Genomic DNA, 26888 nt, shown 5'->3' on the forward strand with positions numbered 1-26888 from the left:
AAAGCCAGACTACGGTTTGCAACTGCACATGGGGACAAAGATCGTACATTTTGGAGAAATGTCCTCTGTTCTGATGAAACAACAATAGATCTGTTTGGCCATAATGACCATAGTTATGTTTGGAGGAAAAAGTGGGAGGCTTGCAAGTCAAAGAACACCATCCCAACCGTGAAGCACGGGGGTGGCAGCATCATGTTGTGGGGGTGCTTTGCTGCAGGAGGGACTTGTGCTCTTCACAAAATAGATGGTATCATAAGGTTGGAAAATCATGTGGATATATTGAGGCAACATCTCAAGTCATCAGTCAGGAAGTTAAAGCTTGGTCGCAAATGGGTCTTCCAAATGGACAATGACCCCAAGCATACTTCCAAAGCTGTGGCAAAATGGATTAAGGACAACAAAGTCAAGGTAACGGAGTGGCCATCACAAAGCCCTGACCTCAATCCCATAGAAAATGTGTGGGCAGAACTGAAAAAACATGTGCGAGCAAGGAGGCCTACAAACCTGACTCAGTTACACCCGCTCTGTCAGGAGGAATGAGCCAAAATTCACCCAACTTATTGTGGGAAGCTTGTGGAAGGCTACCCTAAACATTTGACCCAAGTTAAACAATTTATAGGCAATGCTACCAAATACTAATAGAATGTCTACTATTATTCTGACATTTCACATTCTTAAAATAAAGTGGTGATCCTAACTGACCTAAGACAGGGCATTTTTACTAGGATTAAATGTCAGGAATTGTGAAAAACTGAGTTTAAATGTATTTGGCTAAGGTGTATGTAAACTTCTGACTTCAACTGTATGTTCCCCATGCCAATAAAGCCCCCTGAATGAGAGAGAGAGAGAGTTCTGTATCCCGTCGTCTCTGTGCAGCCCAGATGGGGTCAGTGTCTCTGGTGTAGTAGTGCTCTCTGTAACAGACACTGTATCCTCAGCCCAGAGCCCACTGGAGAGAGGACAGCACAGGGAGAGGAGCAGGGAGAGGAGCAGGGAGAGGAGCGGGCCTAAATTGAAAACAGCAGTCCCCAAGGTTAGAGCACATCAATCCTGCTATACTGGATGTCTGGGAAGAGAAGAAGAGGAAGTAAAGCAGAATGAACAGAGCTGTGGAGGAGAGCAAGTTGGGAAGAGGGAGCGAGTGAGAGGTGGGAGGGGGCAGCGCAGAAAGAAAGAAAGAAAGAGAGAGCGCACAGAGAGAGAGAGAGGGGGGAGAGGGAGTGCAGTGAGAGAGAGAGCACACGGAGAGAGAGAAAGGGAAAGAACACAAAGAGAGAGATAGGGAGCGCGAGAGTACAGAGAGAGAGAGGGAGAGCACAGAGAGAGAGAGGGAGACCACAGAGAGAGGGAGAGAACACAAAGAGAGAGATAGGGAGCTCGAGAGCACAGAGAGAGAAAGGGAGAGCACACAGAGAGAGAGAGGGGAGAGAGAGAGAGGGAGAGCACACACAGAGAGAGAGGGGGGAGAGAGCGAGGGAGAGTGAGAGCACAGAGAGAGAGAGGGAGAGCACACAGAGAGAGGGGGAGAGAACACAGAGAGAGAATGGGAGAGCACAGAGAGAGAATGGGAGAGCACAGAGAGAGAGAGAGGGAGAGAACACAGAGAGAGAGAGGGAGAGAACACAGAGAGAGAGAGGGAGAGAACACAGAGAGAGAGAGGGAGAGCACAGAGAGAGAGGGAGAGCACAGAGAGTGAGAGGGAGAGCTCAGCAGAGCAAGAAAACGAACGCAAGAGTAGAAAGGAGCTCTGATAGTGAGACGGGCCGGGAGAGAAAGCAGCAGAGAGAGAGAGAGAGAGAGATAATAAAGCCGGCGACAGAGAGACAGTTCAGTCGTCAGGAATTACAACACTGCCATGCAACCTTAGTGTGGGTGGATGATTTGGGGCTGTCGTTGGATGCCAGACCGTGCCGTGCAGTCCGAGTCCTGGGCATCACTGCAATGAGGTAGGGCTGCAGAGGGAGAGGGAGCAGGGCTGTCTGTGTTAGTGGGTAGATGAAACATTGTCTGCAGGGATGTGTGACGGAAATATACTCGTTCCTCTAGTTTAATTTATCCTACATGCAGGATATTTATAGGTTTTCAGTTGATACGACAGTGAAGTTATAGTCTGCTTTATTCTGCTTCATACAGTAGCTACTATTCTCCTGTGCGATCAGAGGAACTGGACTCTGGGATCTTTTCCCATCAGCCACAGAGAGCAGTGATGATTTGAAGGCCTGTCGGGACAAGGAGGTGTCACCATGAAGGTTTTTAGTCGTTCTCTATATGAAGTTACGGCTTCTAGCCTTGACATGACATGGTGGGTATAAAGCATGTCTGGCTGCTGTGATTCCCGGGGGAAAATAATCTGGTACTGGTCGTCAGTGAGAACTATGAGACTTGTGGTGCTCAATATGGTATTATGTGGAGTATAAATCTAGACGGGTGAATTTATGACTTGTTATGGAAGTGCTCTGTCATAAGTTGTCAGACTGTCGTCAGAGATTTCTGAGTTTCTGACCTGGTATATAAATATATATAATACATATACTGTAGTGTCCCTAATAACAACAGGCAGAATGTGGTGGGGGGGACTTAGAGTGTCATAGAGTGAGGGGCTGTGGGTGTGGAGGTGTAGGGGTGTAGGGGTGTAGAGGTGTAGGTGTAGAAGTGTAGGGGTGTAGAGGTGTAGGGGTGTAGGGGTGTAGAGGTGTAGGGGTGTAGAGGTGTAGGGGTGTGTGTAGAGGTGTAGGAGTGTAGGGGTGTAGAGTTGTAGAGGTGTAGAGGTGTAGGGGTATAGAGGCGTACAGGTGTAGAGGTGTAGAGTTGTAGAGGTGTAGGGGTGTAGGGGTGTGTGTAGTGGAGTAGGGTGTGTAGGTGTATATGGGTGTAGAGGTGTAGGGGTGTAGGGGTGTGTGTAGGGGTGTAGAGGTGCAGAGGTGAAGGGGTGTGTGTAGTGGAGTAGGGTGTGTAGGTGTATATGGGTGTAGAGGTGTAGGGGTGTGTTTAGGGATACATGGGTGTAGAGGTGTAGGGGTGTAGAGGTGTGTGTAGGGGTGTAGGGGTGTAGAGGCGTGGGTGTAGAGGTGTAGAGGTGTAGGAGTATAGGGGTGTAGAGGTGTAGAGGTGTAGGGGTGTAGGGGTGTGTGTAGAGGTTTAGGGGTGTAGGGGTGTAGAGGTGTAGGGGTGTAGAGGTGTAGGGGTGTAGAGGTGTAGAGGTGTAGGGATGTGTGTAGGGGTGTAGAGGTGTAGAGTTGTAGAGGTGTAGAGGTGTAGGGGTATAGAGGCGTACAGGTGTAGAGGTGTAGAGGTGTAGAGGTGTAGGGGTGTAGGGGTGTAGGGGTGTGTGTAGTGGAGTAGGGTGTGTAGGTGTATATGGGTGTAGAGGTGTGGGGTGTGTGTAGGGGTGTAGAGGTGCAGAGGTGAAGGGGTGTAGGGGTGTGTGTAGTGGAGTAGGGTGTGTAGGTGTATATGGGTGTAGAGGTGTAGGGGTGTGTTTAGGGGTACATGGGTGCAGAGGTGTAGGGGTGTAGAGGTGTGTGTAGGGGTGTAGGGTGTGTAGGGGTGTAGAAGTGTAGGGGTGTAGAGGTGTAGGAGTATAGGGGTGTAGAGGTGTAGAGGTGTAGGGGTGTAGGGGTGTGTGTAGAGGTGTAGGGCTGTAGGGGTGTAGAGGTGTTGGGGTGTAGAGGTGTAGGGGTGTAGAGGTGTAGGGATGTGTGTAGGGGTTTAGAGGTGTAGAGGTGTAGGGGTGTAGAGGTGTAGAGGTGTTGGGGTGTAGAGGTGTAGAGGTGTAGGGATGTGTGTAGGGGTGTAGAGGTGTAGAGGTGTAGGGGTGTAGAGGTGTAGGGGTGTAGGGGTGTAGAGGTGTAGAGGTGTAGGGGTGTAGAGGTGTAGGGATGTGTGTAGGGGTGTAGAGGTGTAGGGGTGTAGAGGTGTAGGGGTGTAGGTGTGTAGGTGTGTAGGGGTGTAGGGGTGTAGAGGTGTAGAGGTGTAGGGATGTGTGTAGGGGTGTAGAGGTGTAGAGGTGTAGGGGTGTAGAGGTGTAGGGGTGTAGAGCTGTAGAGGTGTAGGGGTGTAGGGGTGTAGAAGTGTAGAGGTGTAGGGGTGTAGAGGTGTAGGGGTGTGTGTAGGGGTGTAGAGGTGTAGAGGTGTAGGGGTGTAGAGGTGTAGAGGTGGAGGTGTGTGTGTGTAGAGGTGTAGGGGTGTAGAGGTGTAGGGGTGTAGAGGTGTAGGGGTGTAGAGGTGTAGAGGTGGAGGTGTGTGTGTAGAGGTGTAGGGGTGTAGAGGTGTAGGGGTGTAGGGGTGTAGAGGTGTAGGGGTGTAGAGGTGTAGAGGTGTAGGGGTGAAAAGGTGTAGGGGTGTGTGTAGGGGTGTAGGAGTGTAGAGGTGAAGAGGTGTAGGGGTGTGTGTAGGGGTGTGTGGGTGTAGGGGTGTAGGGGTGTAGGGGTGTAGAGGTGTAGAGGTGTAGGGGTGTGTGTAGGGGTGTAGAGGTGTAGAGGTGTAGAGGTGTGTGTAGGGGTGTGTGTAGAGGTGTACGGGTGTAGCGGTGTAGGGGTGTAGAGGTGTAGAGGTGTAGGGGTGTGTGTAGGGGTGTAGAGGTGTGTGTAAGGGTGTGTGTAGAGGTGTAGGGGTATAGAGTTGTAGGGGTGTAGAGGTGTAGGGGTGTGGAGGTGTAGTGGTGTAGAGGTGTAGAGGTGTAGGGGTGTAGGGGTGTAGAGGTGTGTGTAGTGGAGTAGGGTGTGTAGGTGTATATGGGTGTAGAGGTGTAGGGGTGTGTGTAGGGGTGTAGAGGTGCAGAGGTGAAGGGGTGTAGGGGTGTGTGTAGTGGAGTAGGGTGTGTAGGTGTATATGGGTGTAGAGGTGTAGGGGTGTGTTTAGGGGTACATGGGTGCAGAGGTGTAGGGGTGTAGAGGTGTGTGTAGGGGTGTAGGGTGTGTAGGGGTGTAGAAGTGTAGGGGTGTAGAGGTGTAGGAGTATAGGGGTGTAGAGGTGTAGAGGTGTAGGGGTGTAGGGGTGTGTGTAGAGGTGTAGGGCTGTAGGGGTGTAGGGGTGTAGAGGTGTAGGGGTGTAGAGGTGTAGGGGTGTAGAGGTGTAGGGATGTGTGTAGGGGTTCAGAGGTGTAGAGGTGTAGGGGTGTAGAGGTGTTGGGGTGTAGAGGTGTAGAGGTGTAGGGATGTGTGTAGGGGTGTAGAGGTGTAGAGGTGTAGGGGTGTAGAGGTGTAGGGGTGTAGAGGTGTAGGGGTGTAGAGGTATAGGGGTGTAGAGGTGTAGAGGTGTAGAGGTGTAGGGGTGTAGGGGTGTAGGGATGTGTGTAGGGGTGTAGAGGTGTAGGGGTGTAGAGGTGTAGGGGTGTAGGTGTGTAGGTGTGTAGGGGTGTAGGGGTGTAGAGGTGTAGAGGTGTAGGGGTGTAGAGGTGTAGAGGTGTAGGGATGTGTGTAGGGGTGTAGAGGTGTAGAGGTGTAGGGGTGTAGAGGTGTAGGGGTGTAGAGGTGTAGGGGTGTAGGGGTGTAGAAGTGTAGAGGTGTAGGGGTGTAGAGGTGTAGGGGTGTGTGTAGGGGTGTAGAGGTGTAGAGGTGTAGGGGTGTAGAGGTGTAGAGGTGGAGGTGTGTGTGTGTAGAGGTGTAGGGGTGTAGAGGTGTAGGGGTGTAGAGGTGTAGGGTTGTAGAGGTGTAGAGATGGAGGTGTGTGTGTAGAGGTGTAGGGGTGTAGAGGTGTAGGGGTGTAGAGGTGTAGAGGTGTAGGGGTGAAAAGGTGTAGGGGTGTGTGTAGGAGTGTATGGGTGTAGGGGTGTAGGGGTGTAGAGGTGTAGAGGTGTAGGGGTGTGTGTAGGGGTGTGTGGGTGTTGGGGTGTAGGGGTGTAGGGGTGTAGAGGTGTAGAGGTGTAGGGGTGTGTGTAGGGGTGTAGAGGTGTGTGTAGGGGTGTGTGTAGAGGTGTACGGGTGTAGGGGTGTAGGGGTGTAGAGGTGTAGAGGTGTAGGGGTGTGTGTAGGGGTGTAGAGGTGTGTGTAAGGGTGTGTGTAGAGGTGTAGGGGTATAGAGGTGTAGGGGTGTAGAGGTGTAGGGGTGTGGAGGGGTAGTGGTGTAGAGGTGTAGAGGTGTAGGGGTGTAGGAGTGTAGAGTTGTAGAGGTGTGTGTAGGGGTGTGTGTAGAGGTGTAGGGGTGTAGAGGTGTAGAGGTGTAGGGGTGTAGAGGTATAGGAGTGTAGAGGTGTAAGGGTGTAGAGGTGTAGGGGTGTAGAGGTGTAGAGGTGTAGGGATGTAGGGGTGTAGGGGTGTGTGTAGGGGTGTAGGGGTGTGTGTAGAGGTGTAGAGGTCTAGATGTGTAGGGGTGAAGAGGTGTAGGGGTGTAGAGGTGTAGGGGTGTGTTTAGAGGTGTAGGGGTGTAGAGGTGTAGGGATGTAGGGGTGTGTGTAGGGGTGTAGGGGTGTGTGTAGAGGTGTAGATGTGTAGGGGTGTAGAGGTGTGTGTAGAGGTGTGTGTCGGGGTGTAGGGGTGTGTGTAGGGGTGTAGGGGTGTAGAGGTGTAGGGCTGTGTTTAGGGGTGTAGAGGTGTGTGTGGGGGTGTAGAGGTGCAGAAGTGTAGGGGTGTAGGGGTGTATAGGTGTAGGGGTGTGTGTATGGGGTGTAGGGGTGTATAGGTGTAGGGGTGTGTGTATGGGTGTAGAGGTGTGTGTAGAGGTGTAGGGGTGTAGGGGTGTGTTTAGTGGTGTAGGGTGTGTAGGGGTCTCGAGCTATAGGGGTGTAGAGGTGTAAGGGTGTAGAGGTATAGAGGTGTGTGTAGAGGTGTAGGGGTGTAGATTTGTAGGGGTGTGTGTAGGAGTGTATGGGTGTAGAGGTGTAGAGGTGTGTGTAGAGGTGTAGGGGTGTAGGGGTGTGTGTAGGAGTGTATGGGTGTAGAGGTGTAGGGGTGTGTGTAGGGGTGTATGGGTGTAGAGGTGTAGGGGTGTTGATGTGTGTGTAGAGGTGTAGGGGTGTATAGGTGTGTGTAGAGGTTTAGAGGTGTGTGTAGAGGTGTAGGGGTGTAGGGGTGTAGAGGTGTAGGGCTGTGTTTAGGGGTGTAGAGGTGTGTGTAGGGGTGTAGAGGTGCAGAAGTGTAGGGGTGTAGGGGTGTATAGGTGTAGGGGTGTAGAGATGTGTGTAGGGGTGTAGGGGTGTGTGTAGGGGTGTATGGGTGTAGAGGTGTGTGTAGAGGTGTAGGGGTGTAGGGGTGTAGGGGTGTGTGTAGGAGTGTATGGGTGTAGAGGTGTAGGGGTGTGTGTAGGGGTGTATGGGTGTAGAGGTGTAGGGGTGTTGATGTGTGTGTAGAGGTGTAGGGGTGTATAGGTGTGTTTAGAGGTGTAGAGGTGTGTGTAGAGGTGTAGGGGTGTAGAGGTGTAGGGCTGTGTTTAGGGGTGTAGAGGTGTGTGTAGGGGTGTAGAGGTGCAGAAGTGTAGGGGTGTAGGGGTGTATAGGTGTAGGGGTGTAGAGAAGTGTGTAGGGGTGTAGGGGTGTGTTTAGTGGTGTAGGGTGTGTAGGGGTCTCGAGCTATAGGGGTGTAGAGGTGTAGGGGTGTAGAGGTGTAGAGGTGTGTGTAGAGGTGTAGGGGTGTAGAGGTGTAGGGGTGTGTGTAGGAGTGTATGGGTGTAGAGGTGTAGAGGTGTGTGTAGAGGTGTAGAGGTGTAGGGGTGTAGAGGTATAGGGGTGTGTGTAGGAGTGTATGGGTGTAGAGGTGTAGGGGTGTGTGTAGAGGTATATGGGTGTAGAGGTGTAGGGGTGTTGATGTGTGTGTAGAGGTGTAGGGGTGTAGAGGTGTAGGGGTGTGTGTAGGAGTGTATGGGTGTAGAGGTGTAGAGGTGTGTGTAGAGGTGTAGAGGTGTAGGGGTGTAGGGGTGTAGAGGTGTAGGGGTGTGTGTAGGAGTGTATGGGTGTAGAGGTGTAGGGGTGTGTGTAGGGGTGTATGGGTTTAGAGGTGTAGGGGTGTTGATGTGTGTGTAGAGGTGTAGGGGTGTAGAGGTGTGTGTAGAGGTGTAGAGGTGTAGAGGTGTAGGGGTGTGTGTAGTGGTGTAGGGTGTGTAGGGTTGTGTGGAGGGCACAGGAGGTAGGTGGCAAATTAATTGGGGAGGGTGGGTTAACGGTAGTGACTGGAGTGGAATCAGTGGAATGGTATCAAATACATCAAACACATGGTTTCTATGGTTTCATACGTTTGATACATTCCATGTACTCTGTTCCAGACATTATTATGAGCCGTCCTCCCCTCATCAGCCTCCACTGGTGTAGGGATGTGATTAGGGGTGTATGTGTGTGATTAGGGGTGTAGGGATGTGATTATGGGTATAGGGGTGTGATTAGGGGCGTAGGGGTGTGATTAGGGGTGTAGGGATGTGATTAGGGGTGTTGGGATGTGATTATGAGTGTAGGGATGTGATTAGGGGTGTAGGGGTGTGATTATGGGTGTAGGGATGTGATTATGGGTGTATGGATGTGATTAGGGGTGTGATTAGGGGTGTAGGGATGTGATTAGGGGTGTAGGGGTGTGATTAGGGGTGTAGAGATATGATTAGGGGTATAGGGGTGTGATTAGGGTGTAGGGGTGTGATTAGGGGTGTAGGGGTGTGATTAGGGGTGTAGGGGTGTGATTAGGGGTGTAGGGATGTGATTAGGGGTGAAGGGGTGTGATTAGGGGTATAGGGATGTGATTAGGGGAGCATGGATGTGATTAGGGGTGTGGTTAGGCGTATAGGGATGTGATTAGTGGTGTAGGAGTGTGATTAGGGGTATAGGGATGTGATTCAGGGTGTGATTAGGGGTGTAGGGGTGTGATTAGGGGTGTAGGGATGTGATTAGGGGTGTATGGATGTCATAAGGGGTTTAGGGGTGTGATTAGGGGTGTAGGGGTGTGATTAGGGGTGTAGGGGTGTGATTAGGTGTGTTGGGATGTGATTATGAGTGTAGGGATGTGATTAGGAGTGTAGGGGTGTGATTATGGGTGTAGGGATGTGATTATGGGTGTAGGGGTGTGATTAGGGGTGTAGGGGTGTGATTAGGGGTGTAGGAATGTGATTAGGGGTGAAGGGGTGTGATTAGGGGTGTAGGGGTGTTATTAGGGGTATAGGGATGTGATTAGGAGTGTATGGATGTGATTAGGGGTGTAGGGGTGTGGTTAGGCATATATTGATGTGATTAGTGGTGTAGGAGTGTGATTAGGGGTATGGGGATGTGATTAGGGGTTATTGGGATGTGATTCAGGTTGTAGGGGTGTGATTAGGGGTGTAGGGGTGTGATTGGGGGTGTAGGGATGTGATTAGGGGTGTGTGGATGTCATAAGGGGGTTAGGGGTGTGTGTAGGGGTGTATGGGTGTAGAGGTGTAGGGGTGTTGATGTGTGTGTAGAGGTGTAGGGGTGTATAGGTGTGTGTAGAGGTTTAGAGGTGTGTGTAGAGGTGTAGGGGTGTAGGGGTGTAGAGGTGTAGGGCTGTGTTTAGGGGTGTAGAGGTGTGTGTAGGGGTGTAGAGGTGCAGAAGTGTAGGGGTGTAGGGGTGTATAGGTGTAGGGGTGTAGAGATGTGTGTAGGGGTGTAGGGGTGTGTGTAGGGGTGTATGGGTGTAGAGGTGTGTGTAGAGGTGTAGGGGTGTAGGGGTGTAGGGGTGTGTGTAGGAGTGTATGGGTGTAGAGGTGTAGGGGTGTGTGTAGGGGTGTATGGGTGTAGAGGTGTAGGGGTGTTGATGTGTGTGTAGAGGTGTAGGGGTGTATAGGTGTGTGTAGAGGTGTAGAGGTGTGTGTAGAGGTGTAGGGGTGTAGAGGTGTAGGGCTGTGTTTAGGGGTGTAGAGGTGTGTGTAGGGGTGTAGAGGTGCAGAAGTGTAGGGGTGTAGGGGTGTATAGGTGTAGGGGTGTAGAGAAGTGTGTAGGGGTGTAGGGGTGTGTTTAGTGGTGTAGGGTGTGTAGGGGTCTCGAGCTATAGGGGTGTAGAGGTGTAGGGGTGTAGAGGTGTAGAGGTGTGTGTAGAGGTGTAGGGGTGTAGAGGTGTAGGGGTGTGTGTAGGAGTGTATGGGTGTAGAGGTGTAGAGGTGTGTGTAGAGGTGTAGAGGTGTAGGGGTGTAGAGGTATAGGGGTGTGTGTAGGAGTGTATGGGTGTAGAGGTGTAGGGGTGTGTGTAGAGGTATATGGGTGTAGAGGTGTAGGGGTGTTGATGTGTGTGTAGAGGTGTAGGGGTGTAGAGGTGTAGGGGTGTGTGTAGGAGTGTATGGGTGTAGAGGTGTAGAGGTGTGTGTAGAGGTGTAGAGGTGTAGGGGTGTAGGGGTGTAGAGGTGTAGGGGTGTGTGTAGGAGTGTATGGGTGTAGAGGTGTAGGGGTGTGTGTAGGGGTGTATGGGTTTAGAGGTGTAGGGGTGTTGATGTGTGTGTAGAGGTGTAGGGGTGTAGAGGTGTGTGTAGAGGTGTAGAGGTGTAGAGGTGTAGGGGTGTGTGTAGTGGTGTAGGGTGTGTAGGGTTGTGTGTAGGGCACAGGAGGTAGGTGGCAAATTAATTGGGGAGGGTGGGTTAACGGTAGTGACTGGAGTGGAATCAGTGGAATGGTATCAAATACATCAAACACATGGTTTCTATGGTTTCATACGTTTGATACATTCCATGTACTCTGTTCCAGACATTATTATGAGCCGTCCTCCCCTCATCAGCCTCCACTGGTGTAGGGATGTGATTAGGGGTGTATGTGTGTGATTAGGGGTGTAGGGATGTGATTATGGGTATAGGGGTGTGATTAGGGGCGTAGGGGTGTGATTAGGGGTGTAGGGATGTGATTAGGGGTGTTGGGATGTGATTATGAGTGTAGGGATGTGATTAGGGGTGTAGGGGTGTGATTATGGGTGTAGGGATGTGATTATGGGTGTATGGATGTGATTAGGGGTGTGATTAGGGGTGTAGGGATGTGATTAGGGGTGTAGGGGTGTGATTAGGGGTGTAGAGATATGATTAGGGGTATAGGGGTGTGATTAGGGTGTAGGGGTGTGATTAGGGGTGTAGGGGTGTGATTAGGGGTGTAGGGGTGTGATTAGGGGTGTAGGGATGTGATTAGGGGTGAAGGGGTGTGATTAGGGGTATAGGGATGTGATTAGGGGAGCATGGATGTGATTAGGGGTGTGGTTAGGCGTATAGGGATGTGATTAGTGGTGTAGGAGTGTGATTAGGGGTATAGGGATGTGATTCAGGGTGTGATTAGGGGTGTAGGGGTGTGATTAGGGGTGTAGGGATGTGATTAGGGGTGTATGGATGTCATAAGGGGTTTAGGGGTGTGATTAGGGGTGTAGGGGTGTGATTAGGGGTGTAGGGGTGTGATTAGGTGTGTTGGGATGTGATTATGAGTGTAGGGATGTGATTAGGAGTGTAGGGGTGTGATTATGGGTGTAGGGATGTGATTATGGGTGTAGGGGTGTGATTAGGGGTGTAGGGGTGTGATTAGGGGTGTAGGAATGTGATTAGGGGTGAAGGGGTGTGATTAGGGGTGTAGGGGTGTTATTAGGGGTATAGGGATGTGATTAGGAGTGTATGGATGTGATTAGGGGTGTAGGGGTGTGGTTAGGCATATATTGATGTGATTAGTGGTGTAGGAGTGTGATTAGGGGTATGGGGATGTGATTAGGGGTTATTGGGATGTGATTCAGGTTGTAGGGGTGTGATTAGGGGTGTAGGGGTGTGATTGGGGGTGTAGGGATGTGATTAGGGGTGTGTGGATGTCATAAGGGGGTTAGGGGTGTGATTAGGGGTGTAGGGGTGTGATTAGGGGTGTAGGGGTGTGATTAGTGGTGTAGGTGTGTGATTAGGGGTGTAGGGATTTCATAAGGGATGTAGGGGTGTGTTTAAGGGTGTAGGGGTGTGATTAGGGGTGTAGCGGTGTGATTAAGGGTTTAGGGGTGTGATTAGGGGTGTAGGGGTGTGATTAGGGGTGTAGGGGTGTGATTAGGGGTGTGATTAGGGTTGTATGGATATCATAAGGGGTGTAGGGATTTGATAAGGGGTGTAGGGGTGTGATTAGCGGTGTATGGATGTGATTAGGGGTGTAGGGATGTGATTAGGGGTGTAGGGATGTGATTAGTGGTGTAGGGATTTGATTAGGGGTGTAGGGATGTGATTCGGGGTGTAGGGGTGTGATTAGGGGTTAGGGGTGTGATTATGGGTGTAGGGGTGTGATTAGCAGTGTATGGATGTGATTAGGGGTGTAGGGGTGTGATTAGGGGTGTAGGGATGTCATAAGGGGTGTAGGGGTGTGATTAGGGGCGTGATTAGGGGTGTAGGGGTGTGATTAGGGGTGTAGGGGTGTGATTAGGGTTGTATGGATATCATAAGGGGTGTAGGGATTTGATAAGGGGTGTAGGGGTGTGATTAGGGGTGTAGGGATGTGATTAGGGGTGTATGGATATCATAAGGGGTGTAGGGATTTGATAAGGGGTGTAGGGGTGTGATTAGCGGTGTATGGATGTGATTAGGGGTGTAGGGATGTGATTATGGGTGTAGGGATGTGATTAGGGGTGTAGGGATTTGATTAGGGGTGTAGGGATGTGATTCGGGGTGTAGGGGTGTGATTAGGGGTTAGGGGTGTGATTAGGGGTGTAGGGGTGTGATTAGCAGTGTATGGATGTGATTAGGGGTGTAGGGGTGTGATTAGGAGTGTAGGGATGTCATAAGGGGTGTAGGGGTGTGATTAGGGGCGTAGCGGTGTGATTAAGGGTGTAGGGGTGTGATTAGGCGTGTAGGGATGTGATTAGGGGTGTAGGGATGTGATTAGTGGTGTATCAATGGGATTAGGGGTGTAGGGGTGTGATTAGGGGTGTAGAGATGTGATTAGGGGTGTAGGGGTGTGATTAGGGGTATAGGCATGTGATTAGGGGAGCATGGATGTGATTAGGGGTGTGGTTAGGCGTATAGGGATGTGATTAGTGGTGTAGGAGTGTGATTAGGGGTATAGGGATGTGATTCAGGGTGTGATTAGGGGTGTAGGGGTGTGATTAGGGGTGTAGGGATGTAATTAGGGGTGTATGGATGTCATAAGGGGTTTAGGGGTGTGATTAGGGGTGTAGGGGTGTGATTAGGGGTGTAGGGGTGTGATTAGGTGTGTTGGGATGTGATTATGAGTGTAGGGATGTGATTAGGGGTGTAGGGGTGTGATTATGGGTGTAGGGTGTGATTATGGGTGCAGGGGTGTGATTAGGGGTGTAGGGGTGTGATTAGGGGTGTAGGGATGTGATTAGGGGTGAAGGGGTGTGATTAGGGGTGTAGGGGTGTTATTAGGGGTATAGGGATGTGATTAGGAGTGTATGGATGTGATTAGGGGTGTAGGGGTGTGGTTAGGCGTATAGGGATGTGACTAGTGGTGTAGGAGTGTGATTAGGGGTTTGGGGATGTGATTAGGGGTTATAGGGATGTGATTCAGGGTGTAGGGGTGTGATTAGGGGTGTAGGGGTGTGATTAGGGGTGTAGGGATGTGATTAGGGGTGTGTGGATGTCATAAGGGGGTTCGGGGTGTGATTAGGGGTATAGGGGTGTGATTAGGGATGTAGGGGTGTGATTAGGGGTGTACGGATTTCATAAGGGGTGTAGGGGTGTGTTTAAGGGTGTAGGGGTGTGATTAGGGGTGTAGCGGTGTGATTAAGGGTGTAGGGGTGTGATTAGGGGTGTGGGGGTGTGATTAGGGGTGTAGGGGTGTGATTAGGGGTGTAGGGGTGTGATTAGGGTTGTATGGATATCATAAGGGGTGTAGGGATTTGATAAGGGGTGTAGGGGTGTGATTAGGGGTTTAGGGGTGTGATTAGGGGTGTATGGATATCATAAGGGGTGTAGGGATTTGATAAGGGGTGTAGGGGTGTGATTAGCGGTGTATGGATGTGATTAGGGGTGTAGGGATGTGATTAGGGGTGTAGGGATGTGATTAGGGGTGTAGGGATTTGATTAGGGGTGTAGGGATGTGATTCGGGGTGTAGGGGTGTGATTAGGGGTTAGGGGTGTGATTATGGGTGTAGGGGTGTGATTAGCAGTGTATGGATGTGATTAGGGGTGTAGGGGTGTGATTAGGGGTGTAGGGATGTCATAAGGGGTGTAGTGGTGTGATTAGGGGCGTAGCGGTGTGATTAAGGGTGTAGGGGTGTGATTAGGCGTGTAGGGATGTGATTAGGGGTGTAGGGATGTGATTAGTGGTGTATCAATGGGATTAGGGGTGTAGGGGTGTGATTAGGGGTGTATAGATGTGATTAGGGGTGTAGGGGTGTGATTAGGGGTGTAGGGATATGATTAGGGGTGTAGGGATGTGATTAGAGGTGAAGGGGTGTGATTAGGGTTGTAAGGTTGTGATTAGGGGTGTAGGGGTGTGATTAGGGGTGTAGGGATGTGATTAGGGGTGAAGGGGTGTGATTAGGGGTGTAGGGGTGTGATTAGGGGTATAGGGATGTGATTAGGGGTGTATGGATGTGATTAGGGGTGTAGGGATTTGATTAGGGGTGTAGGGATGTGATTCGGGGTGTAGGGGTGTGATTAGGGGTTAGGGGTGTGATTATGGGTGTAGGGGTGTGATTAGCGGTGTATGGATGTGATTAGGGGTGTAGGGGTGTGATTAGGGGTGTAGGGATGTCATAAGGGGTGTAGGGGTGTGATTAGGGGCGTAGCGGTGTGATTAAGGGTGTATGGGGTGTGATTAGGGGTGTAGGGATGTGATTAGGGGTGTAGGGATGTGATTAGTGGTGTATCAATGGGATTAGGAGTGTAGGGGTGTGATTAGGGGTGTAGAGATGTGATTAGGGGTGTAGGGGTGTGATTAGGGGTGTAGGGATATGATTAGGGGTGTAGGGATGTGATTAGAGGTGAAGGGGTGTGATTAGGGTTGTACGGGTGTGATTAGGGGTGTAGGGGTGTGATTAGGGGTGTAGGGATGTGATTAGGGGTGTAGGGATGTGATTAGGGGTGAAGGGGTGTGACTAGGGGTGTAGTGGTGTGATTAGGGGTATAGGGATGTGATTAGGGGTGTATGGATGTGATTAGGGGTGTATGGATGTGATTAGGGGTGTAGGGGTGTGATTAGTGGTGTAGGGGTGTGATTCGGGGTTATAGGGATGTGATTCGGGGTGTAGGGGTGTGATTAGGGGTGTAGGGATGTCATAAGTGGTGTAGCGGTGTGATTAGGGGTGTAGCGGTCTGATTAAGGGTGCAGCGGTGTGATTAGGGGTGTAGGGGTGTGATTAGGGGTGTAGGATGTGTGATTAGGTGTGTATGGATATCATAAGGGGTGTAGGGATTTGATTAGGGGTGTAGGGATGTCATTAGGGGTGTAGGGATTTGATTAGGGGTGTAGGGATGTGATTATTGGGTGTAGGGGTGTGATTAGGGGTGTAGGGGTGTGATTAGGGGTGTAGGGATGTGATTAGGGGTGTATGGGTGTGATTAGGGGTGTAGGGGTGTGATTAGGGGTGTATGGATGTCAAAGGGTGTAGGGGTGTGATTAGGTTGTAGGGATGTCATAAGGGGTGTAGGGGTGTGATTAGGGGCGTAGCGGTGTGATTAAGGGTGTAGGGGTGTGATTAGGGGTGTAGGGGTGTGATTAGGGGTGTAGGGATGTCATAAGGTTTGTTGGGGTGTGATTAGGGGTGTAGCGGTGTGATTAAGGGTGTAGGGGTGTGATTAGGGTTGTAGGGATATCATAAGGGGTGTAGAGATTTGATTAGGGGTATAGGGATTTGATTAGGGGTGTGATTAGGGGTGTGATTAGGGGTGTAGGAATGTGATTAGGAGTGTAGGGATGTGATTGGGGGTGTGATTAGGGGTGTAGGGATGTGATTCGGGGTATAGGGATGTGATTAGGGGTGCAGGGGTGTGATTAGGGGTGTGATTAGGAGTGTAGGGATGTGATTAGGGGTGTGGTTTGGAGTGTTGGGATGTGATTAGGGGTGTAGGGATGTGATTAGGGGTGTAGGGTATGATTAGGCGTGTAGGGATGTGATTAGGGGTGAAGGGATGTGATTAGGGGTGTAGGGGTGTGATTAGGGGTGGAGGGATGTGATTAGTGGTATTGGGATGTGGTTAGGGGTGTACAGGTGTGATTAGGAGTGTAGGGATGTGATTAGGGTTACAGTGGTGTGATTTGAATTTCCCTTAGACTGTCCTCTCTACCCCAGGTCAGAGCTATGCTACGGGGCTACTGATAGAGGATGCCGGAGACATTCTAGCATTTGGTTTCCCTCAAAGACTGCCGGCAGATCTTGTTTAAAAATTTGGGAATCCTCCAAACCTCCCACTGTATCAGCATGGTTAAAAGATCTAACGTCTTTTCTACACTTAGAAAAACAGTATATACACTTTGAGAGGTTTTCTTGAGATGGCAGCTTTTAATGTACTTTTTTTTCAACAGTTGCCTTCTATTGATCACCGTGCTTCTACACCTGTATTTTTGTTGCTGTTTGGGGTTTTAGGCTGAGTTTCTGATGTAAGGGCTTTATAAATACATTTGATTGATCGATTGAGTAAGAGTTTTGTCCAACAGGGGTTTATGAGAGGGTGTGGGAGGGGAGGGATAGTATGTTGTGATATTTGTTATTTATTTTTATGTATGTATGTATGTATGTATGTATGTATGTATGTATGTATGTATGTATGTATGTATGTATGTATGTATGTATGTATGTATGTATGTATGTATGTATGTATGTATGTATGTGTGTGTGTGTGTGTGTGTGTGTGTGTATGTATTTATGTGTATGTGTATGTGTGTGTGTGTGTATGTATGTATGTATGTGTGTGTGTATGTATGTGTATGAATGTATGTGTGTGTATGTGAGTGTGTGTATGAATGTATGTGTGTGTATGTGTATGTGTACATATGTGCATTTATATGTATATTTCTATATTATTATTTCCAGTTGTATGTTTTCATTTATTTTATTTTTGTATGTATGCTACTTTTGTTGTTAAGGGGACCTCCTAGCGGATCCCGCTATCGGGATTAAAATTGACAACATCCGGTGATGCTGGAGCGCGCTAAATTCAAATGACAAAATTGTAATATTAAACATTTATGAACATACAAGTGTCTTACATCATTTAAAAGCTTAACTTCTTGTTAATCCAACCGCTGTGTCAGATTTCAAAAAGGCTTTACGGCGAAAGCATACCATGCGATAATCTGAGGACAGCGCCCCACATCAAAATACTTTTTCAAACCAGAACCAGAACACAAAATTCCAAATAGCGATAATATAAATCACTTACTTTTGAAGATCTTCCTCTGTTTCCAATCCCAAGGGTCCCAGCTACACAATGAATGGTTGTTTTGTTCGATCAAGTCCTTATTTATATCTACTAAAGTCAGTTAAGGTGGCGGCTTTGATTTCAGAAATCCACTCGTTCAACATGCATACAAACAAATCCAAAAAGTTACTGGTAAAGTTCGCCCAAACAAGTCAAACGATGTTTGTAATTAATCCTCAGGTACTCTAATATCTAAATAAACAATAAAATTTAAGACGGAGAATAGTATGTTCAATAGGGAAGATAAATAACGAAAAGTGCGCACCTCATTCACTCGCAACAAGACTACATTTCTAATGAGAGACACCTTGGAAAAACTACAACTACTCGTTCGTTTTTCAAAAAACAAGCCTGAAACCCTTTCTAAAGACTGTTGACATCTAGTGGAAGCCATAGGAACTGCAATCTGGGAGCTATTTATTTGTATATCCCATAGTCTCGCATTGAAATGGCCTGTGACATCAAAAAAATAAAATCTGAATGTATTTTCCTCGGGTTTTCACCTGCCATATCAGTTCTGTTATACTCACAGACATTATTTTAACAGTTTTAGAAACTTTAGAGTGTTTTGTATCCAAATCTACCAATTATATGCATATCCTAGCTTCTGGGCCTGAGTAATAGGCAGTTCTCCATCTCGCGTCTCACACACACACACACACACACACACACACACACACACACACACACACACACACACACACACACACACACACACACACACACACACACACACACACACTGTCCACGATTTGTGTGTGTGTGTGTGTGTGTGTGTGTGTGTGTGTGTGTGTGTGTGTGTGTGTGTGTGTGTGTGTGTGTGTGTGTGTGTGTGTGTGTGTGTGTGTGTGAGACGCGAGATGGAGTGTGTGTGTCTGTTTGTAGGGCGAGGTGGGGGGTGCGTGTAATCTCAGTATGTTCTCAGTGTGAATAGTGTCGTGGCTGTGAAGGTTCTTCCACCGCCGCAAGTTGTGTGTGTGTGTGTGTGTGTGTCTGTGTGCATGCGCGTGTGTGTGTGTGTGTGTGTGTGTGTGTGTGTGTGTGTGTGTGTGTGTGTGTGTGTGTGTGTGTGTGTGTGTGTGTGTGTGTGTGTGTGTGTGTGTATGAGAGCATGCGTTCCGTCTCTGACTGCCGTTTTGGTCCTTTATTCCTCTCTGTGTCTTTTGTAATGGTTCTCTACAGGGTGCGCCCAGCACTCTAGCAGATTACCCAGAAATCAAAGAGCAGAAAGGGGGCTAAACTATTTAACACTTTTCTACAGAAACCAGAGCCAATGACATCCCCATGCTTTGCAATTGAAAGTAGGGATTGAAATGAATTGACGGAAGTGAGAGAACAGCTATGGTCCGTTGTTGTGTTCATAATAAATAAATAGCATTCAAACCTAATTATCCTTTAATACCAGATCAACCACAATTCTTTTGAAGCTTACACTTTCTTTTACTGTGTGAATCCAGTAAATAATCGGGCCAATAAACCTTACGTGTCACGTCCTGACCATAGTAAGATGTTATTTTCTATGGTACAGTAGGTCAGGGCGTGACGGGGTGTTTTTCTATGTTTTGTATTTCTATGTTCATGTTCTAGTTTTGTATTTCTATGTTGGTTTTGTTTGGGATGATCTCCAATTAGAGGCAGCTGGTCCTCGTTTTCGCTAATTGGAGATCATACTTAAGTAGGGTTTTTTTCCACCTGGGTTTGTGGGAGATTAGTTTTGAGTAGTGTCTGTTTCACCTCTATGTCACGTTTTTTTATTTTTTTTGTCATTCTAGTTTATTTAAGTATTGCATAGTTTCACAGTATAAATAAAACGTGGAACGAGACACACGCTGCACTTTGGTCCGCTCATTCCTATGACAACCGTGACAACATGAAATATCATTTATTTTTGTATATTAAAATAAATTGCTCACAGTTATTACATTATTATTATTATTATCTTTTTTTGATATACATTTGAAAATACACTGAGTGTACAAAACATTAAAAACACCTTTCTAACATTGCGGTGTTGAAAGTGTTCCACAGGGATGCTGGCCCATGCTGACTCTAATCCTTCCCACAGTTGTGTCAAGTTGGCTGGATGTCCTTTGGGTGGTGGACCCACCTTGACACATACAGGAAACTGTTAAGCGTGAAAAAGCCAGCAGCATTGCAGCCTGGCCCCTATTACCGTACCCTGGTTAAAGGTACTTCAATCTTTAGCCCATTCACCCTCTGAATGGCACACATACACAATCCATGTCTCAATTGTCACAAAGCTTAAAAATCTCAAGTCTTCTCCCCTTCATCTGCACTGATTGAAGTGGATTTAACATGTGTCATCAATAAGGGATCATAGCTTTCACCTGGATTTTATCCTATTCTACAGTATCTTAGTCTATGCCGCTCTGACATTGCTCGTCCAAATATTTATATTTTCAAATTTTATTCCTTTACTTTAGATTGTGTGTATTGTTAGATATTACTTTGTTAGATATTACTGAACTGTTGGAGCTAGAAACACAAGCATTTTGCTACACCGGTTATAACATCTGATAAACATGTGTACAGTATGTGACAAATACAATTTGATTTAGATTTAGATTTCTGATTTTGACTTGATTCACCTGGTCATCTGTTAGGGAATGAGTGTTCATAATGTTTTGTATACTCAGTGTACATTTGTGAATGTGTTACTGTGTAATTGTACATGGCGCTGGATGTTTTGTGTGACAGCATGTTCCTCTAGCTAACAGGCTGTATAATTCAGAGATATGCTGTAAATGGGACTAAGCTGTTCTGACGCTCCCGTCACTTCTGTGACGCACAATGGTGCAGAGAAACAACCTGTTTAGTATTGGTGTTTCGGAGACAGCAGAAATGCTGTGAGAGGACAGGGAGGTACAGAGAGAGAGAGAGAGAGAGAGAGAGAGAGAGATGTGCATGTCGTTATGATTCTGTAGCCTGTTCTCCATGTGAGGTGTGAGCGACGGTGTAGCGCCTCCCATCCCATGCAGGGGTGTGGGGTGAATCTAATGGCTTCAACATTCACACACACACACACAGAGAGAGAGAGACACATACACAGGCACACAGCCCAGGGACCACGCCAGAGGGGACTCGTTACTGCTCCGGTGGCAACCAGGGTTGCCGTGGTGACACGCTGGGGGGCAGATGGTCTCCATGGCTGCTTTCTGTATTCTACACTCCCTGTGACTGATCTAGTACATCAGCCCTGAATCTCATTGGTTCACTGACGCTCCTTTAGGGCTGTAGTCCTTGCGGTTGTCGAGAGCGTTTAGCGTCCTCTCTGTCACTGTCATATGTACGTAAACAGGGGTGTACCAAGGTAACCTGCCTAAATGACTACCGACCCGTATCACTCACGTCTGTAGCCATGAAATGCTTTGAAAGGCTGGTCATGGCTCACATCAACACCATCATCCCAGAAACCCTAGACCAACTCCAATTTGCATACCGCCCCAACAGATCCACAGATGATGCAATCTCTATTGCACTCCATGCTGCCCTTTTCCACCTGGACAAAAGGAACACATGTGAGAATGCTATGCATTGACTACAGCTCAGCGTTCAACACCATAGTACCCTCAAAGCTCATCACTAAGCTAAGGACCCTGGAACTAAACACCTCCCTCTGCAACTGGATCCTGGACTTCCTGACGGGCCCACAGCAAGTGGTACCGGAGCGCCAAGACTAGGTCCAAGAGGCTTCTAAACAGCTTCTACCCCCAAGACATAAGACTCCTGAACATCTAGTTAAATGGCTACCCAGACTATGTACATTGCCCCCTTGCCCTCTCCACACCACTGCCACTCTCTGTTGTTATCTATCCATAGTCACTTTAATAACTGTACCTACATGTGCAGTTGACGGCAGGTAGCCTACTGGTTAGAGCGTTGGACTAGTAACTGAAAGGTTGCAAGATCAAATCCCTGAGCTGACAAGGTAAAAATCTGTCGTTCTGCCCCTGAACAAGGCAGTTAGCTCACTGTTCCTAGGCCGTCACTGTAAATAAGAATTTGTTCTTAACTGACTTGCCTAGTTAAATAAATAAAATAAAAAGTTGGACGTTTACATACACCTTAGTCAAATACATTTAAAATCAGTTTTTCACAATTCCTGACATTTAATCCTAGTAGAAATTCCCTGTCTTAGGTCAGTTAGGATCACCACTTTATTTTAAGAATGTGAATGTCAGAATAATAGGAGAGAATGATTTATTTCAGCTTTTGTTTCTTTCATCAAATTCCCAGTGTGTCAGAAGTTTACATACACTCAATTAGTATTTGGTAGCATTGACTTTAAATTGTTTAACTTGGTTCAATCGTTTTGGGTAGCCTTCCACAAGCTTGCCACATAAAGTTGGGTGAATTTTGTCCCATTCCTCCTGACAGAGCTGGTGCAACTGTGTCAGGTTTTGTAGGCCTCCTTGCTCACACACACTTTTTCAGTTCTGCCCACAAATTTTCATAGGCTTGAGGTCAGGGCTTTGTTATGGCCACTCCAATACCTTGACTTTGTTGTCCTTAATCCATTTTGCCACAACTTTGGAAGTATGCTTGGGGTCATTGTCCATTTGGAAGACCCATTTGCGACCAAGCTTTAAGTTCCTGACTGATGTCTTTAGATGTTGCCTCAATATATCCACATAAATTTCCTACGTCATAATGCCATCTATTTTGTGAAGAGCACCAGTCCCTCCTGCAGCAAAGCACCCCCACAACATGATGCTGCCACCCCCGTGCTTCACGGTTGGGATGGTGTTCTTCGGCTTGCAAGCCTCTGTAACGGCTGTCTTCGTCGTCAGACGAAACAGAGAAGTCATCGTCTGAGAAAGTGGACCAATACGCAGCGGAGTTAGTGTTCATCATTGAAGTTTAATTTACTAAAGAACACTACACAAAACAAAACAAAACAAAACAAGAAAACCGACAGCCAAACAGTCCTGTCAGGTGCAAAACACTAAACAGAAACAATTACCCACAAAACCCCAACGGAAAAACAGGCACTTATGTGTGACTCCCAATCAGCAACAACACTCTACAGCTGTGCCTGATTGGAAGCCACACAGCCAAAATCAACGAAACAAACCAACATAGAAAAATGAACATAGAACGCCCACCCAATGTAACACCCTGGCCTAACCAAAATAACGAACAAAAAACCCCTCTCTATGGCCAGGGCGTTACAGCCTCCCCCTTTTCCTCCAAAATAACAATGGTCATTTTGACCAAACAGTTCTATTTTTGTTTCATCAGACCAGAGGACATTTCTTCAAAAGTACGATCTTTGTCCCCATGTGCAGTTGCAAACCGTAGTCTGGCTTTTTTATGGCGGTTTTGGAGCAGTGACTTCTTCCTTGCTGAGCGGCCTTTCAGGTTATGTCGATATAGGACTGGTTTTACTGTGAATATTGATACTTTTGTACTTGTTTCCTGTAGCATCTTCACAAAGTCCTTTGCTGTTGTTCTGGGATTGATTTGCACTTTTCGCACCAAAGTGTGTTCATCTCTAGGAGACAGAACACGTCTCCTTCCTGAGCGGTATGATGGCTGCGTGGTCCCATGGTGTTTATACTTGTGTACTATTGTTTGTACAGATTAACGTGGTACCTTCAGGTGTTTGGAAATTGCTCCCAAGGATGAACCAGACTTGTGGAGGTCTACAATTTATTTTCTGAGGTCTTGGCTGATTTATTTTGATTTTCCCATGATATCAAGCAAAGAGGCACTGAGTTTGAAGGTAGGCCTTGAAATACATCCACAGGTACACCTCCAATTGACTCAAATGATGTCAATTAGCCTATCAGAAGCTTCTAAAGTCATGACATCATTTTCTGGAATTTTCCAAGCTGTTTAAAGGCACAGTCAACTTAGTGTATGTAAACTTCTGACCCATTGGAATTGTGATACAGTGAATTATATGTGAAATAATCTGTCTGTAAACAACTGTTGGAAAAATTACTTGTGTCATGCACAAAGTAGATGTCCTAACCGACTTGCCAAAACTATAGTTTGTTAACAAGAAATGTATGGAGTGGTTGAAAAACGAGTTTTAATGACTCCAACCTAAGTGTATGTAAACTTCTGACTTCAACTGTACATTTCACCTCAACTAACCAGTGCCCCCGCATATTGACTCTGTACCGGCACCCCCCTGTATATATTGTTCTTTTTTACTGCTGCTCTTTGTTATTTGTTACTTTTATCTCCTTTTCTTATCCGTCACTTTTTAAAGTGCATTCACTGTAAGGTGCATGTTGTATTCGGCGCATGTGACTAATAACATTTGATTTGATTTGATTTATTTAGGTTTCTACGTGATCACCTGTGAGTCTGTAGAAAACTGTTCCTGTGTTTCCTGGCTTAGTCGGACCTTACGTCTGTGTCTCCACGAGCTCTGTTTCCTCTCCGTGTCAGATTCACAAACCCAGTGACCATCAGAGAATGTTGTACATTTTAGTGAGCAAGGTTTTCACTCCCAATGTGTTTTACACTGGACTAGCGATATGTGTCTTTAGGTGTGAACACCTTCGTCTCTAGTTGAACTGTTCCTGTGTTCCTGTAGTCTGACCTATGACCTCCTGTCTGTTGTGTTGTGTCTCCAGGAGTCTTAGCGGTGGCTGCAGCAGAGTGATCCAGCAGAAGTAGCAGGGTGAGATAAGTTAGAGGTCAAGATGGCAGGACAGGGGCTGCTGCCCTCCACCAACCGTTACCTCCTCCTGCTCCTGGGGGTTCTGTCTGTGGCCCACGCCTCCGTCTTCCTCAAGGCCCGCTTCCAGAGGGACCGCCGTAACATCCGCCCCAACATCATCCTCATTCTCACTGATGACCAGGACATGGAGCTCGGTGAGTCTGGCTTCACAACCCTGTTCCTGGAGAGCTTCCGTCCTGTTGGTTTTCCCTCCAGCCCTAATCTAGCGCACCTGATTCTAGTAATTAGCTGATTGATCAGATGAATCAGGTGAGTTACTCTGGGGAAAGAGAGGAACAAACTAACACATTCCCGGATGTTTTTTTCTTCCATATTTAATTTATCTGTGTCTGAGTATGTCTCACTATGTCCCTGTCACACAAAGACGTGTTTGTCTCGTAACAGTTAACAAAGACAAGGAGGTGCCTTCTCATTATGGTCCTGTCTGGTAACAGTTAACGTAGACAAGGAGGTGCCTTCTCATTATGTCCCTGTCTGGTAACAGTTAACATAGACAAGGAGGTGCCTTCTCATTATGTCCCTGTCTGGTAACAGTTAACATAGACAAGGAGGTGCCTTCTCATTATGTCCCTGTCTGGTAACAGTTAACAAAGACAAGGAGGTGCCTTCTCATTATGGTCCTGTCTGGTAACAGTTAACGTAGACAAGGAGGTGCCTTCTCATTATGTCCCTGTCTGGTAACAGTTAACATAGACAAGGAGGTGCCTTCTCATTATGTCCCTGTCTGGTAACAGTTAACATAGACAAGGAGGTGCCTTCTCATTATGTCCCTGTCTGGTAACAGTTAACATAGACAAGGAGGTGCCTTCTCATTATGTCCCTGTCTGGTAACAGTTAACATAGACAAGGAGGTGCCTTCTCATTATGTCCCTGTCTGGTAACAGTTAACATAGACAAGGAGGTGCCTTCTCATTATGTCCCTGTCTGGTAACAGTTAACATAGACAAGGAGGTGCCTTCTCATTATGTCCCTGTCTGGTAACAGTTAACATAGACAAGGAGGTGCCTTCTCATTATGTCCCTGTCTGGTAACAGTTAACATAGACAAGGAGGTGCCTTCTCATTATGTCCCTGTCTGGTAACAGTTAACATAGACAAGGAGGTGCCTTCTCATTATGTCCCTGTCTGGTAACAGTTAACATAGACAAGGAGGTGCCTTCTCATTATGTCCCTGTCTGGTAACAGTTAACATAGACAAGGAGGTGCCTTCTCATTATGTCCCTGTCTGGTAACAGTTAACATAGACAAGGAGGTGCCTTCTCATTATGTCCCTGTCTGGTAACAGTTAACATAGACAAGGAGGTGCCTTCTCATTATGTCCCTGTCTGGTAACAGTTAACATAGACAAGGAGGTGCCTTCTCATTATGTCCCTGTCTGGTAACAGTTAACATAGACAAGGAGGTGCCTTCTCATTATGTCCCTGTCTGGTAACAGTTAACATAGACAAGGAGGTGCCTTCTCTCAGACTGTCTACTAATTATCTACTTTTGTTTGTTACCCTCCATCTGACAGTGTGGCCTGTCTTCCTGACTGCTGCTGAGCTTGACGCCAGCTCTGTCTCTCTCTTTCGCTGTCTCTCTCTTTTTCTCTCCCTTTCTTTCGCTGTCTCTCTTCTTCCTCGACCAGGGATAGGCCAGACTCTTTCATGGCCTGATTGGTGTCACACTTCTGCCCCAGCCACAGCTAACACACCTGACTACAATAATCAACTAATCAACTTACAATAATCAACTTCAGTTTGGAAAGCAATTAGTTTAATCAGTTGTGTTTGCTGGGGATAGGAGAAACGTGTCACACCACTCCAGCCCCTGAGGACTGGAGTTTCCCACCCCCTAGAGTCTCTCAGTCTGACAGACAGACAGTTAGAATTGCCCACCCCCTAGAGTCTCTCAGTCTGACAGACAGACAGTTAGAATTGCCCACCCCCTAGACTCTCTCAGTCTGACAGACAGACAGTTAGAATTGCCCACCCCCTAGACTCTCTCAGTCTGACAGACAGACAGTTAGAATTGCCCACCCCCTAGACTCTCTCAGTCTGACAGACAGACAGTTAGAATTGCCCACCCCCTAGACTCTCTGTCTGACAGACAGACAGTTAGAATTGCCCACTCCCTATACTCTCTCAGTCTGACAGAAAGACAGTTAGAATTGCCCACCCCCTAGACTCGCTCATTCAGACAGACAGACAGACAGAGAAATGACTGTCAGTCTTCTATGCAGCTGCCATTGTCAAAGGCACACCAAGCCAGATGCCGCGTGACGCCCTCTCACTGAGAGGAACACTTTGGCACGTCAGCACCATTATACCCACAATACATCACTTCCCCTACGTCAAGGGCTCGGCATGCACACCCAAGACTCGTCTCTCTGTCTCTGTCTGCTGTGTTCAGAGTTGTGCTGGCATGGGGGTTGGAGAAGGGGGGTATTAAACACTTTTCCGCCAGTCATTTTCACTGCGCTGGGAGAGAGAGAGAGAGAGAGAGAGAGAGAGAGAGAGAGAGAGAGAGAAAGTACAAACGGCAAAGTTTCAAACCAGCTCATTTCATAACTTAAAGGATTTCATTCCCTAAAACCCCAGTAGATTAACCTACCGCAACCAGAAAAATGAAAGGAATTTCAATGCCCATTGTTACGGAACGAAAAAGAGAGTCTGTAATTCCGAATGGAAACCATGGGGTTCTAGATAAAAGTCCTTGGGAGTAATTTTCTAAAGCAATTTTGACAAAAGCCTCTATTCCATATAGGGGGGCGAGCAGCACTTATATCCCTTTATCTGTCATCACCTGATATTACATCCAGACCACCGAGAGACCAACACTGCTCTCTGCCAATCACCCTCTCCGCTGTGGGCAGAGGACCTATCCGACGTTAAATCGCTGAATATGCAAACTTTCTACTGGGTAATTAACTATGAGTAGCCAATCAGAGC

At 47.7% G+C, this 26888-nt stretch overlaps 1 protein-coding gene across 5 annotated transcripts in view; it reads left to right on the plus strand.

Moving 5' to 3' along the window:
• The window catches only part of LOC106566486 (extracellular sulfatase Sulf-2), a 291339-nt gene that overhangs the window by 194688 nt on the left and 69763 nt on the right, over positions 1 to 26888 (plus strand). For 4 of the 5 annotated variants that reach the window (XM_045692958.2, XM_082959853.1, XM_045692960.2 and 1 more), the window contains one exon: positions 23853 to 24093. In XM_045692958.2, coding sequence (XP_045548914.1) covers positions 23922 to 24093 — 172 coding nt within the window. In that variant the 5' untranslated portion in view covers positions 23853 to 23921. Of the gene's footprint in view, positions 1 to 620; positions 1947 to 23852; positions 24094 to 26888 lie in introns of those variants that run through there. The other variant, XM_082959854.1, reaches the window with a different exon arrangement.

This window comes from Salmo salar, chromosome 13 (genome assembly GCF_965601325.2).
Source record: "Salmo salar chromosome 13, fSalSal1, whole genome shotgun sequence".
In the NCBI taxonomy this organism is placed as follows: domain Eukaryota; kingdom Metazoa; phylum Chordata; class Actinopteri; order Salmoniformes; family Salmonidae; genus Salmo; species Salmo salar.